General features: G+C 40.4%; 1 protein-coding gene across 3 annotated transcripts; it reads right to left on the reverse strand.

Annotated features, from left to right (window-relative positions):
* Positions 1 to 5569: 5569 nt before the first annotated feature.
* On the reverse strand, positions 5570 to 11954 carry dnajc24 (DnaJ (Hsp40) homolog, subfamily C, member 24). 3 transcript variants are annotated; one of them, XM_054619417.1, is made up of 5 exons: positions 11866 to 11954; positions 10722 to 10825; positions 10198 to 10333; positions 7713 to 7781; positions 5570 to 6811 (listed from the first exon to the last, which is right to left on the reverse strand). In XM_054619417.1, exons 2-5 carry the CDS (start codon positions 10821 to 10823, stop codon positions 6591 to 6593), a joined length of 528 nt encoding a protein of 175 aa, XP_054475392.1. In that variant the 5' UTR covers positions 10824 to 10825; positions 11866 to 11954; the 3' UTR covers positions 5570 to 6590. The 3 variants fall into 3 exon arrangements, with proteins under 3 accessions (XP_054475392.1, XP_054475393.1, XP_054475391.1); XM_054619418.1 differs by lacking the exon at positions 11866 to 11954 and adding an exon at positions 11673 to 11731; XM_054619416.1 differs by lacking the exon at positions 11866 to 11954 and adding an exon at positions 11483 to 11545.
* Between the last annotated feature and the right edge of the window lie 3855 nt (positions 11955 to 15809).

Here is a 15809-nt window from a genome sequence, read left to right on the forward strand (position 1 = left end):
TAAATCATGTCCAATCAACTGATTTTACCACAAGTGGACTCCAATCAAGGTGAGAAACATCAAGACGATCAAGAGAAGTCGGAGGTATCTAGGCTAAAATTCAAGTGACATGCAAAGGGTCTGAACACTTATGTCAAAGAGATATTTCTTTTTTTTTCTTTATAAATTTGCAAAAAATCTAAAATCCAGTTTTTCTTTGTCATTATGGGTATGAAGTATAAGACTGATCTAAGTATAAGGCTTCAACATAACACAATGTAAAAAGGGGAGGGGTCTAAATACTTTCTGAATGCACAGTATAATCCACATTCACTAGGTCCTTCCAGGGGCTCCAGTTATTAAAGGGCAACGCCACCATTTCACAGTTATTATCCTGACAGTTATTCAGCACACCCATCAACACCTCCACCGCCCTCTATCAACCTTACACCACTGTCAGCCACCAAAACAAAACACAGACGGAGATAGAGAGACATTGACTGAGGTTGGCATTAGCAGAGAGAGAGGGCATGGACTAAATAGGTCTATTTGCAGGCGATCAAAGAGTGAGAAAGGATAGGAGGAGGAGAAAAGGAGAGGAGAGGTGGTTAGAGACAGAAAGTGATCTAAGGGCTCTAATTGCAGGATAGAGACAGGGATGGGGCTTTGATAGAGAGGGACACGATACACACATGAAGCTGCGACCAGCAACCTCGTCAAACAATAACAGGAAAAATGCCTTATTGGATGCACATATGGTATATAAAGCATGATGCAGTGACCTCTAGGATGTCCCTCCAGTGGAGAAACTGTGATGAAGTTTCTCTTGGTTGCCCTTCCAGTTTGTGACAACTTGAAAGTTGTTACAAACTGGAATCTTCTTTAATTAATTACAATGAGTTACTGATAGAAGGGGAGTTGATTTATACAGATTGATTTTACAGTGTATGAAAGGGTAGGGGTGGGATTCTGGGGGGTGGTTGGAGGAAAGTGATCTAAAGCGCTCTAATTGTAGGTGGTGTGTTGTAGAAAGTGATTTTGTGTCCCAGCACATCCCTGCACGTCTCTGTGTCTGTCACATCAATATTCGACCAACCCCTCATTTAAACATCAGCTGTCTACCCCCACCTCCAACACGCAGACAGCCTCCACCCCCACTCCTCTCTCAGCGTGCCAGTAGAAACTCTCCTTCACTGCTGACCACCTTTGCTGATTCTAAAGACACTGTCGGGAGAAAATAATTAGTACAGAATTCAGACAATACACCCCCTCCTTCTTTTTTGTCAGGCCCTAACTTTCTCTGCCCTCCACCCTTCTTCTTCACCTCCTCTCTGTGAGGATATGGATGGATGGATGGATGGATGGATGGATTAGAAGGGATAATAGATGAGAGATGATCATCACTGGTTGCTTCTGTCAGCTGTGACCTTTGCAGGCTGAGTGACCAGAGAGAGAGCAGAGTCATTACCAGCCGTTATCCCTTTGTGTGTCTGTCGCAGCCCCGCTGAGAGGAGAATAGCTCTGTCATTTAGGGCAACGGTTCCCAACCTGGGGATCAGGACCCCTGGGTGATCACAGGATAATTTTCAGGGTCATAAGATATAGTTTTACCATACTAATGATTTGCCTCCCCCACACAGATTTTCCTCGTGTTTTGCTTTGTTGTTCCCTCTTGCTTTTCACGCCACTGTCTGTGATAATTAATCACATGAAACAACATGAAAAAGCCATTTATTATCATTTACTTGGCTAAAAGTTAAATGAAAAAAGTTTTTTTTGTTATTATTTGGAACCCGTTTTCACACCCAACTCGCCAAACTCCGCGGCGGCTTGGTCATTGCCCCTCGGCATCAGATACCCAGACACCCAAGCATCCTTTAGCATCTGAATGAGACGCACCAGGTCTAACTAACCATTATAAACCCATCTGCATCATAATTAGATGGTCAGAGAAACTGAGGTAGTATAAAGAGCGAGAAAGCTGATGCAGTGCAGAGGGGAGTAGTTGGATTGGTCTAACAAACATGGACTTGACCGCTGTTCCGGTCTTGTGTGAAACTAAGTTGAAATCAACTTATTTTACCTTACTTTTGTTACATAACCTCCGTAATACTAATGCCAGTTAATTAACAAATGTAGTTATTTTACTAAACGCACAGTGTGTAGAATTTGGAGGATCTTTTTGCAGAAATGGAATATAGTAATCAGAACTGTTCTCATTTGTGTATCATCATTTGAAACAAAGAATTGTGTTTTTGTTAGCTTAGAATGAGCCCCTCATATCTTTATAGAGAGCGGAGTCCGCCATGTTGCACCGTCATGTTTCTACAGTAGCCCAGAACAGACAACCCAAACACTGGCTCCAGAGAACCTTTCATATTTTATTTATTACCTTATGGCCACCGTAGTTCCCCCACACGCTTGTGAAACTGCTGTTTTGTAATCTGCAGTGTAAAACCATTCAACCGCAAGCCACCATCTGACTTCTGTAAAAGTTTTGTTATCATGGTATGGATTTGCACATGGCGGCTCATGCAGTCTTGGAAAAGGAATAGTGAGTCGAGGGGTAGTCTGTTGGTTGACACTGGCCCTTTAACCAAAACCAAAATCTTTACCTAAACCCATCCAAGTAATGTAGTTGCCTAAGTAAACTTGAAAACTAAGAAAACCTCTGTTGGACATTTATTTTAAAAGAGACTGGATGCATGTGACAGGAGAAAAGCATTGCTACAGTAGAGCGTTAGTTTGAAGATTATAGGCCATTGACCAAGTGACGATAATTGACAAGTTTGTAGTGAGAACAGTTTGCACTTTGTTGTGTCTGCTGTTTGGAGGGATGCTTTACTGATGTATCCTGACACAAATGACGAGTTCTTGGTGTGCATGTTCTGGTGTGGAAATAATCTAGTGTTTGTTGGTAAAGGAGAGGTGAGGACAAGAAGTAGCAGACAGGTTTGGAATTTTAAATAAAATCCAATCGCTTTTAAGTCAGGCAAAATGTACATGATAAACCTGAATGATTCACCTCCTGTTGCCGAGGGGACCCTTGTGTGCACATGCACTCATACCATGTGTACAGGGGCATCCTTAACTAAAGTCTCATAGTGATAACTTAAAACAAAAGATATGATACCATGTAATGATATTCAAAATAAAGGGTTTTGTAATTAAAAAGAGTGCAGTTCTCTCTCTTCCTGGATTTGGTAGCTACTGGTTATCTGTGGGATGCGGTGGATGAGCATCAGGTATGCAGAGCAGCATCAAGCCTATCAGGCAGGTCCTGACATGTATCGAGGACCCCAGAGTGTACAGGCGCCCCTCGTCCTGCCCGAGTGAAACCTCACAGGTAGACCCTCTGGGGAACGGTCCATCACCCTGCTTCGGCATCACATTACCTCATAACAAAGCCCATGGCAGTATCACCGGTCCTCCTGACAACACACCATCCACACCGCTGTAAAATGAAGTATTGTCACTGCTGAGAGCCGGAGGATTAGTGTTGACGGGTAAAGGCAATAAAAGTCTGTTGCAGGAAACCAAATCAATCTGGCCTTACAGTAGTCATATTTTAACATTGTGCTATGTACAAAGTACAGTGTGCTGCAGATTCTTTAAAAAACATGTTCCATATCTACATGTCGCTGTGTTCACATGACAATAAGACGGACTCACCTTACTCTTGATTGGATGAACCTAAAACAAAACCCTCACCTGTTACAATAATGACTGTAGTTAATGTGCCTGTTCAGACACAAACATACGGATGGGACTCTTTACTTCATTTTGCATTACTGTAATTCACAGGTAGGTATATATATATATATATATATATATATATATATATATATATATATATATATATATATATATATATATACAGCGGGTAAAATAAGTATTGAACAAGTCACCATTTTTCTCAGTAAATATATTTCTAAAGGTGCTATTGACATGACATTTTCACCAGATGTCGGTAACAACCCAAGTAATCCATACATACAAAGAAAACCAAACAAATAAGTTCAGAAATTAAGTTATGTGTAATAACATGGAATGACACAGGGAAAAAGTATTGAACACATGAAGAAAGGGAGGTGCAAAAAGGCATGGAAAGCCAAGACACCAGCTGAAATCTATCAGTAATTAGAAAGCAATCCTGCCCCTTGTCAGTGCAAATTAATATCAGCTGGTTCAGTCCCAACTGATGGCCTATAAAAAGGTGTCTCATTACCAAGGTGTCACACAAGAAACCTCTCATGATGGGTAAAAGCAAAGAGCTCTCTCAAGACCTTCGCAACCTTATTGTTGCAAAACATACTGATGGCATTGGTTATAGAAGGATTTCTAAACTTCTGAACACTGTTGGGGCCATAATCCGGAAGTGGAAAGAACATAATTTCACCATAAACCGGCCAAGACCAGGCGCTCCTTGCAAGATTTCTGACAGAGGAGTGAAAATAATTATCAGAAGAGTTGTCCAAGAGCCAAGGATCACTTGTGGAGAGCTTCAGAAAGACCTGGAATTAGCAGGTACAATTGTTTCAAAGAAAACAATAAGTAATGCACTCAACCGCCGTGGCCTGTATGCACGCTCACCACGCAAGACTCCATTGCTGAAGAAAAAGGATGTTGAAGCTCGTTTAAAGTTTGCTGCACAACATTTAGACAAGCCTGTGGAATACTGGGAGAATATAGTCTGGTCAGATGAGACCAAAATTGAACTCTTTGGATGCCATAATACACACCATGTTTGGAGGTCAAATGGCACTGCACATCACCCCAAAAACACCATACCAACAGTGAAGTTTGGAGGTGGGAACATCATGGTGTGGGGCTGTTTTTCAGCATACGGCACTGGCAAACTTCATATAATTGAAGGAAGGATGAATGGAAAAATGTACCGAGACATTCTTGATAAAAATCTGCTGCCATCCACCAGGATGATGAAGATGAAACGAGGGTGGACATTTCAGCAAGACAATGATCCCAAACACACAGCCAAGGAAACTCTCAATTGGTTTCAGAGAAAGAAAATAAAGCTGCTAGAATGGCCCAGCCAATCACCTGACTTGAATCCAAAAGAAAATCTATGGAAAGAACTAAAGATCAGAGTTCATAGAAGAGGCCCACGGAACCTTCAAGATTTGAAGACTGTTTGTGTGGAAGAATGGGCCAAAATCACACCTGAGCAATGCATGCGACTAGTTTCTCCATACAGGAGGCGTCTTGAAGCTGTCATTACCAACACAGGCTTTTGTACCAAGTATTAAATTAATTTCAGTAAGCGTGTTCAATACTTTTTCCCTGTGTCATTCCATTTTATTACACAAAACTTAATTTCTGAACTTATTTGTTTGGTTTTCTTTGTATGTATGGATTACTTGGGTTGTTACCGAAATCTGGTGAAGATTTCATGCCAATAGCACCTTTAGAAATATATTTACTGAGATAAATGGTGACGTGTTCAATACTTATTTTAACCGTATATATATATATAATATATATATATTTATATATATATAAATATATATATATATTTATGTATAAAATGCACAGATTGATAGTCAGAATTAGACATCTATAGAGCACCGATTGTATTAAATAAAACAATCGGGTTAAACATGCCATAATTCCCCTACAATATCTATTCTATATTTCTGTGAAAACATCTCCTTCAAACAACTCGATTTATTCAAGTTTCTTGCAAAAAACAACTTTTTACAAGATTACATTGGAACATATGATGATATTGTCATAATGTTTACTGAATAGAGCTTGAACAGATCATAACATTACTCCATGCGTCCTCCTTATGTTAGCTGTAAGCTCTGTTATTTAGCAGAGTAGGACTGTGCCGACCGCTGGCTGCTAACAGCTAACGTTAACTAGCTCATCTCCTGCCGATTTGTTGTTCACAGTCAGTTTGCACATGTGGGCGGCTGTGGCGTAGTGGAGAGCAAGGTAGTTCTCCAATCAGAGGGTCAGTGGTTCGATACCTGGCTTCGGCAGTCGATGTGTCCTTGGGTAAGACGCTTAACCCCAAGTTGCTCCTGAAGGCTTGCCATCGGTGTGGACTGGATGTTGCATGAATGTTAGTTAGAGTCTGATGGTGGCACCTTGCATGGTAGCCTGTCATCAGTGTGTGAATGGGTGAATGATATGTAATATACTACTGATTGTAAGTCGCTTTGGATAAAAGCGTCTGCTAAATGACTGTAATGTAATGTGTAGTAGCAATCAGGCACGAAGTACGGATCGGGTAGCAAGTGATGCATGTTGCTTTTTTTCCCCCACGTAACAAAAATAAGCAGAAAAATGACATGATAATGTGTTATTAGATCGGTGCATACTCGCTGATACCCGATCCAGAATCTATGTCTGTATCAGAGACGTTTCTGATACTGGCATCTGGACTTCTCTAGTTCAAAGAATCAGACAGTGAGCTGTTTTATTGCTGACTTGCTTCATGGGGCCCCCCGAACAGAAGTGATGGAGATGTTGAGTACTAAGTCTGAGACGAAGAGAAAACCCTACAGTTCACTTAAAAGTGGTATGTTATTATTTGGTGGTCAGGCTTATCAGTGTCATAGGTCAAAGGCTTCCAACAAGTCGTATCATTGGCATTCTAATGTTTGAACCTTTTTATGTAATGACCACGTGACGCACACACTGAGGGAACACGTGTCACAGCACACAACCACTCCTCTGTGCTCTTCCTCCTCTGTTTCCTCCTCTTCATCGTCCTGGTGCCTCCTCTGTGTCTCCTCATCCACCTCCCCCTCTGACACGTTGAATCCTCCTCCACAGCGACAGCTGTACGTGTACACATGCTCATCTGAAACAACACACACTCACATTTTAGATTGAAAACTGAAGATTTACCTGCCGGGAGCATGCCCATTTACAGTTATTATGACCATGACACTTAACGCTGGATGAAAAGTGACATAAACAAATATATATGAGAAACTGTCTCAATTGACAAATACAACAACAATGGAACACTGGAAATCCGCTTTGAATGAGGACCTAGGTGAAGAGGTTGCAGAGGAGATTTAAAGCCCTTCAGTGTGTTCTAGACATGCCCTCCTGCATTTTAAAATAACACCTGAAATAGATGTGAACGCTGTGGGCTTGTGCCAGCATCACTTTGTCATATGTGCTGGAGTTGAGAATATCAAACTATTGGAGCACTAATTTAGTTGGAAAAGACAATTTGAAACATTTTCCAAAAAGGGGACTAATGACAGAAAAAGAAGATTTTTCCTGCTTCATATTAGTATTCATATTAGTATTTACAACAGGAGCACATTTCCTGCGACAGTCATTACTTTACATTTACACTGAGCATGCTCAGTATTGTGTGTGTACTTTACATGGAATAAACAAGGGCATGATTTTATGCAGCTTCCACAAAGTGAAGACGATAAATACATTCATCTCACATCACAGGTCTTGATATAGAGTTTATTCCATTTACATCTATTTCTGGTTGCATTACAACATTTCCGGCAAACATTAATGAATTGGATGATCCAAAAACAAACGTTCATGTCTGATTATTTTAACTATAAACAGTTTCTTCAATTTAGGAGGTCACACTGGCATCACATTGTTGCTTCTAACAAACACTTTAAATGTTTAGGTGTCAACTTCACCACAATCTTTACCACTGTGATGGTTTTCAGAGACCTTTGTTGAGATGTGTGTGTTTAGTGTACATGGTGTGTAGTTACCCTGGTCCCAGGTCATGTCCTCCAGATAGACTGTAGAATCCACCGGCCAATCCTGTTTCAGTTCCTGAGCTGGAGAAGCATTAATGCATCATTATTATAGCAGTTACAGAAGGAAGACAAACAGCATCATGTAACATTTGCTGTGAACAGTGTTATGTCTGTACTGAAAGCCCCAATGAGGCGGAACAGTGTGAAAGTACAATAAGTTAAAAGAAAGTAAACTTTGATTGTTTCAGGTGCTGCTTAAGGCAAACGTCACTCTAAAGCTCATATTAAACCTTAAATAAAGAGGTGACGGTTCAGATAACTTTGATGAATATGCACGTCATCTATTATGTTTGTCAATCTGTCATCATTTCTGTATTACACCTGCTGTATATACAGTAAGTTTGTGGCACACAGTATATGCACCATAAATAAAAAATAATAATAAAAAGTACAATATGGACAAACGTTTTTTTTTTTATTAATCGGTGTGTTGGTGTAATTTATTTTTCTCATTTTCTTATTCATACATCAAACATATCTAAAAGAACATCAGTGCTCATAAAAAAATATAAAAAAATGAACTAAGATAATGAAAACAAAGTTCCTCCTGCCGGTTCAGAGCTTCTTAAGGTGCTGTTGGCCTCCTACAGTGACAGCAGACACTGGTTAATCTACACTCTGAGAGTGTCTTCAGTGACAATGCTTTGGGGAAACACCTGTAAAGCTTTAGAAGGTTCTAAGAAGAGGATTTTACAATCATCTTAAACTTGAGATGCTTTCGGGAAAGGAAGCACTGGTTGCTACAAAGCTAACTTTCTCAGAAAAAAAAAAGACAGGACAGAACCATCAATGGATGGATGGATGACAAGTGATAGAAGGACGGATAAACAGATGGACTGACTGAAATGAGAAAAATGGATTGGCAGGTGAACAGATGGATTTCACATACTTTTTTTTGGTACATAGCACTCTTGAGGAAACAGTCATTATCAAGTTGTACAGTTTGACAGTGATAATGACTTAATGAACCCTGAATAATTAGTGCTAAACTTTGCTTGGGTTTTAATTAGTGTTACACGGTGTGAGGAATAATTCAAATTATAGTATTATTAGCCGTAGCTAATTTGCAGTCCTTGTCCCTGGTTAGGCCTGGAACCTTTCTGTATCACTTTCAACGGAGCACAAGCCTGAGCTGAATGTAGATCTCTATCTTCATCTTCATCACACTGTGACAGAGCTGGTTTCAAGTAGTTGAGGAGATTCTTCTGAATCTATAGAAAATAGTTTTACCCTCACAGTGCAATCCAGGACAAATTAGATTAAAAAGCCTTGTATAACCACAGGCATAAACCAACCAGCACTTGCTCTTTATTTATATATTTATAATCATGCCAACAGCATGGATGAATACATTTATGTCCAATAAAATGCTTTACGTCAGCATGTCAGGAAATCGGACTAAAACCAGACTCCCAACTTAACGTCCTGTCAATCAACACCTGTGCCCTGTTAGAAGTAGTTCCACAAGTTCTACTGCAGTAAGCACATTTCAAATTGTTTGAATTTGTTGCCTATCTATTGGTTTTCAAGACAGCACAATTATTGCTATATGCATGGATAGAGGAGAATGTAGGGATGTACCCATCTGATACACAAGATCAAAGCTGATACTGATCTTATTAAGTTGATCAAGTTCATTTCTTTAGAGTGCATTTAATAGTTGACTTCTTTCACAGGGCCTGTACGAACACAATAAAGATGTAGTAGAAGTCATGAGTTTATAGTTAATAACAATTCCTCATCTGCATTGTGGAGGTTGGTTTATGGTGTTGTATCCTAATTCCTCACAGTAGCATTTTAGGAGCAGTGGCCCAGGGAGCAACTTGGGGTTCAGTGTCTTGCTATTTGGACAGTAAAAGCCGGTGATCAAACCGCCAACCTTGTCGTTAAAGGAAGATCCGCTCTACCCGCTAAGCCAATTAGAATTAGAGCAGCATGATATGAAGAAGATTAAATACCACGATATTTCTTACCCAATAACCTCTCTATCGATATTGTGATGATATTGTAGGGTAGAAATGCACTACCAGGAAAAGACAACTCTTATGACACATATCAAAATCACAATATCTAGTTTCATATCACTGTATCCATAAAATATTGATAAAATTTCCAGCACAAGCATAAATCCTATAAGTGGGGGCTGTGGCTCAAGAGTTGGAGTGAGCCATCCACAGATTGGAAGATCAGCAGTTCGATGCCCAGCTCCTCTTGTCCACAAGTGTCGTTGTGGTGAAATACTGAACCCCAAATTGCTCTTGAAGGCTGTGCCATCTCTGTGTGAGTGTGTGAGCATTTAGATGAGCAGGTAGCAGCTTGTATGCCCAGTAACCCACCAACACAAATAACCAGAATAACTTTAGTTTCTTCTGTCTTAGAAACTAAACAATGAGCATGTCAAGGACAGAAGTAGATCAGGACAGATGTTAGGTCCTACCTCTCCTCTGCAGGTCATACTGTCTCCTGGTGCTCTGGTCACTAAGGATCCTCCAGGCTGCATCGACTTCTAGAAACTTCTTCACGCCAGACTCTGCTTCTGAAGAACTCCCACCTCCAAGACGGTCTGGGTGGTACTGTGAGGCACACAAGCACACAAACACAGAGATTGATTTGTTCACCTCAGAACAGGAAGAGATAGTGTCTTCAGCTGGACATTAAATTGTTGTCCCCCTGTCTTCAAACGTAGTTGTAGGAAAGTAATACCTGTGTGTTGTATTCTGACAGACTTGTTAAATATGTAAACCTGGTCTTTAACAGATTAGTATTCAACTAAATATTTAGTACTAATCATTTAAGAGGGGCTGCTGTTGCTTGAATAACAGGAAAATAATTTATTTATGTTTGGACTTGGTTCAGATGTGATTAATGGATGGTGGAAACAGAGACAGAGGAACATACAGTATGTATAGTTGTGGTTGTGTGTTGCTCCATGCTGACACAGAGGCAGAGCACTGTGTTTACCTGTAGGGCCAGCTGCTGGTACCTGTGTCTGAGCTGCTGGACTGAGTCTGAGGGGCCGGCTCCCAGGACAGCGTACAGGTCCTTCTCTGCTGCATCACACATCCCTGCTCCAACACAACGCTGACATCAGACTCACACATCAATAACAACTGAGCTGAGTCAGCTGACAAACATCTAAATGAAATGTCTTTGTTAATTGACTTTAATTAATGTGCACTGTGCGGTTGGTTCATGTGAGAGAATATAACTATTGAATCAGATTCTGTCTTAACACTCATCATTGATTAGTTAATCGAAACAAACATGATCTGCAAGCACTTTGATCAGCATTCATCATTTTTGGTCAATTTGTATTTATAAATTATCTGGTTTCAGCTTCTCTGTTGTGTGAAAATTCACGTTATATTTTAAACAACATTAAATATCTTTGGGTTTGGATTGTTGATCAGACAAAATAAGACATTTCCAGACACCACCTTTTGCTTTGGGGTATTTTTCACCATTTTCTGACATATTGTAGACCAAATAAACGATTGATGGATCAACAAATTCAACAACAGATTAATCAATAATGCATATGATTATTTTCTTATTACCAACCCTGTATATACACAGTATATAACAAGTTCAACTAAGAAGTGGAAAATGTGCTCAACCTAAAGTCTCTAGTAATTATGATTAACGTTACTCTGGATCAAGTTTACATTAGCATGCAGCTCAATAATCTGCTAGTTTCAAGAGCTGTGATGCAGCGTCATTACCGTACATGATGATACACGTTATAGAGCGTGTAGAGTGGAAGGTTAGAGAGCCGTTTGCTAATCTAAACTAAACTAAACTAAACTAAACTAACGTTACTAAACTATAACCATGTCTATGTCTCCCCACATACTTCGACCATACTGCCACATTATCTACCGTTTGTTATGAGCATGAAAAAGTGAAACAAACCCGAATATGAATGCTGTTTTGGAGAATTTAACAGTATGAAACTACATGAACCAGCGTGCTCCGCGCTAATCAGACGTTTAAAGAAGCTGGAAATGTGGTTATTTTTCTCATAATGAAAGCGAATTTAACCGACGCATTGCGACGAAGATGTCTTTTATCTGTTTGTGTTCTGTGTGTAAAGCATTCTTCATACCTTAAACAAGGCTGTCACCAGACAGACGACATGTTTGTGTCCGACGATGTTATGGGTCCCCCTGAAAACCGCATGTTCGGCCCGCTGAGTTCCGCTTCGGAGAATGACGATCGGTCTATTTTCTTTTTCTTTTTTTTCTAGAATAAAAGCGTTATCATTACAACTCAGTGGGAGACGGGGAAAAAGCAGCATTATGCATGTTTACATTTTTAACAATGTATAATAATAGACCTAAGAAAATGAATATGTGGACTTATTCCTATCATCCATTTCTACTACTACCGTATATGCTCATCGTTTTCAGTCAACTCTTAAGGGATTGTCTATCGAATCATCTTCTTCTTCCTCTGCCAAACTTTTTAAATAAACAATATCAAGTTTACACACCCTCAAAACGTGAATTAGCTTCAGAACAATACGACACTTAAACTCTTCATGATGGGTATCCTTTGGTTGTTGGTTTCAGATATCAAACCAAAGAGTGATAGTTCCTCACAGTGAGGTACTAACCTTGTGGTTAGGCAGTGACCACCATTGATGATGGGGAAATGGTAAATGGTAAATAGAGCTGTACTATTAAAGCACCACTCAAAGCGCTTTAACATTAAAGGTCCTTTCACATTCATACAGTGATGGCAGGGGCTGCCATGCAAGGTGCCACCTGCCCATCAGGACTAACTAACATTCATGCAACCTTCACACAGCTTACAGGAGCAATGTTTGGTTAAGTGTTAGCCAACGGCACACTGACAGGGACTGGAGGAGCCGTGGTTCCAACCTCTGATATTCAAATGGACAACTCGCTTTACCTCTGGGCCACAGCCAGTCAAGACAATAGAACAAAAGATGGAAAATTTAATTTGAATAAATGTGAAATGATCAGTATGAAAGCCAAGTTCACAGTGTTGAATTGTGGTGCCAAACCTCGTAAGCCAGGAAAGAGCAGCACAAGACCACATACTGGGAAATATGTCCTGATAATACAGATCAAGAGCAATCTGTTAATTGAAATGGGAACAGAGGAGATGAGGTGACACAATGACACCTTTTACGACCTGACTTCCTGTCTGTCACTCGTTTATGGCTCTTTTACGAGACCACAGAGGGAGGGGGGGGTGGGAGCAGAGACAAGAAGTGACTGACATTGTTGTGCAGTTAATTATTTCTTCATTTTGAGCGAATTAAGGGTCAATTAGTCAAGTGAAAAAATATTCACCGTCAAAGTGGGGGGCTGTAGTTACCACTTTATTAAAAGTAGAGGACTGTACAGTCTCATGCAGTTCATTACAACTGTCCTGTGATAAACTGAAGATGTGATATCTTTGTCCAATTGGTATTTGTTTTGTTTATTTTCACTTTTTGTAGTCATTTAGAGTTTCTTTGTCGTTACTTTGTGTCTCTTTGTAGTCATTTTGAGTCTCTTGTTAGTTGCTGAGAGAGTAGTCCCTCCAACAATACATTAGGGGGAGAATGCCCTGCCAATTTGAATGGTTCAGATAGCAACCTTTTAATTATGCCTGTGTTTTGAAGAAGACCTCACATTAAGTTAAAGGCAGGGTTGGTAAACTTAAAAATGTATCCAAACAAAAAACCATGCCCAGTGATACAACTCTTTTCCAAGTAAAGTAGCTTGCAGTGCTAGCTCCAAACGTTGCTGACAGCCTGTCCCTTCAGGCTCCCTTTAAAGCTGCTGGAGAGTTATCAGCCGGGGAGGTTGGGCAAGAAAGCAGATCTGGTTTTAGGTCACATGGTGCACGGCCCCACAGCAGTTCTTCAAGATTATTTGGCAGAGGTTGCTCCACCTGAATATCTGATCAGCTATGTGATATCTTTCAGGATCAGCTGTACAGAGCTGTTGAGATGGATCATTGCTCAACATTCAAATCTCAGTCCTGTACTCATTGTTAATTATTTGTCTTCAGATCTTATAAATTAACTTTTTGATTCAGTCTTCATGTGTGAGAATGGATGTATTACAGAAAGAGGGCAAAAACAACAAAAAAATTAAGTATGCGTTTTGTAGTAAATAACAGACAAGAAACTGGAAGGGTCCTTCAAGTCCAAAAAGGCCCCCACCACTGCCCTAGGGCACACAAAGCCTAGTCAAACTTCTATGGAGTGTGCGTGTGTGTGTGTGTGTGTGTGTGTGTGTGTGTGTGTGTGTGTGTGTGTGTGTGTGTGTGTGTGTGTGTGTGTGTGTGTGTGTGTGTGTGTGTGTGTGTGTGTGTGTGTGTGTGTGTGTGTGTGCTGGCTAGCACTCTCAGACACAGAGCAGCTGTTCATTAGAAATGTGTGAGCTGAAGAAACAACACAGAAGATAAAAACAGCAATCTCTGGCTCATTAAAGACAGAAAAGAACAACCAGCCAGAGACGATGCACACACACACACACACACACACACACACACACACACACACACACACACACACACACACACACACACACACACACACACAGGGCCGTCTACCTGCTTGTGATCATAAAGCTGTTGTTAATTACAAAAGACAATAAAAAAACATGATAAACAAGCAGAATGATACAAGCAGCTACAACATGTCAGTCAGACAGAATCAGTGACCCAGGTGTCACATTCCTCCTCTGCAGCCCATCTGACTCCACGCAGACAGGCTGAAGAACGCACACACACGAAGCCAATGGAGAACAGCTGTTCATTAGAAAGGTGTTAACTAAAATAATTATCATCAACAAGGAAAAAACAACAACGACATAAAGAGCTCTCTCATTATCTAAAACCACTGTTGCTGTTATTGTCTCTAATAGACAATCCACACGCTTAAACGCCCACATCCCAAAAAAAAACTACTTCTCGTCCCTTCATTTACATTTTTTGTGATGGAGGAAAAGGCTTAGATGCAGAAAGTCTGAAAATATTCCGTGTTATTTAAGTCAAGAGATTAAACAGGTTTTATTGATGTTGAAGTGAATTTTGAGCGACTCCAACAGCATGGCTCTGAGGATTTCAGTGTTTGGGCATTTTTCATGAAGAATATGAAACAGAAAATGAGGGAACCTGAGTGATATGTTCTGTGTCTCTTAGCCCAGCACACTGCACATGTCAGGCTCATCCAGCTTTCGAAGCTATACCTAAGAAAAATAATGTGTAGTAATTTGTTGACATCCCACGAAATTAACAAAGATCTTTACCAGAGTTTGCCATGGTTTCCTTTAGCCAATCGCATCGTTGCTGTCAAACTTTAAAGATGTCCTCTCTGCTGCTGTCAGTTGTTATTTCAGCATAATTCAGATGTGACCCTCCTCCACCCCAGTCCCCTTCAGTCGTCAGCACAGTCATGCTCCTCAAGCATTATAGGATTGCAGGAAGGCCCTTTATCACCACCACCACCAGTGTCTGGACTCCAGGGGGATTGTGCTTTGTCTGACCTCAGCATCACTGCCCCTCTGTTAGACGGCTTCGTTATGGAGTCCAATCCCCAACGACTTTGCATTATTCATTTCCTGTGAAGACAGAAGCTAATTTTGAAAAGACTGTAGCATGTAATGAGCGTAATAAGTGTTGCTGGTGTTCGGAGGAAAAATACATGAAAAATGAGGAGTAACTTCTTGTAAGTTATGGTAAATGGACTTGTGAAGCTCTTTTCTAGTCATCCAACCTCTCAAAGCGCTTAACACTAAATGTTATTCACCCATTCAAACACTGATGGCAGCTACCTGCCCATCAGGACAAACTAACGCTTCACACCCACTCAAACACCCTAGGTTTTTTAGTTGGGGTTAAGTGTCTTGCCCAAGGACACATCTACATGGACTGGAGTAGCCGGGGATTGAACACGCAATCTTCTAATTAAATTGACCGGAAAGACATTTTTTTGCAATGGTCCCTTTAGACAGAATAAAGCTCATGCAAATAGCCATTTAAAATTGACTTCAAAACAAGAGCTAAGCAGTAAGTTTGTCGCTCTAC

The sequence above is a fragment of the Anoplopoma fimbria genome, chromosome 19, assembly GCF_027596085.1.
Source record: "Anoplopoma fimbria isolate UVic2021 breed Golden Eagle Sablefish chromosome 19, Afim_UVic_2022, whole genome shotgun sequence".
NCBI lineage: Eukaryota > Metazoa > Chordata > Actinopteri > Perciformes > Anoplopomatidae > Anoplopoma > Anoplopoma fimbria.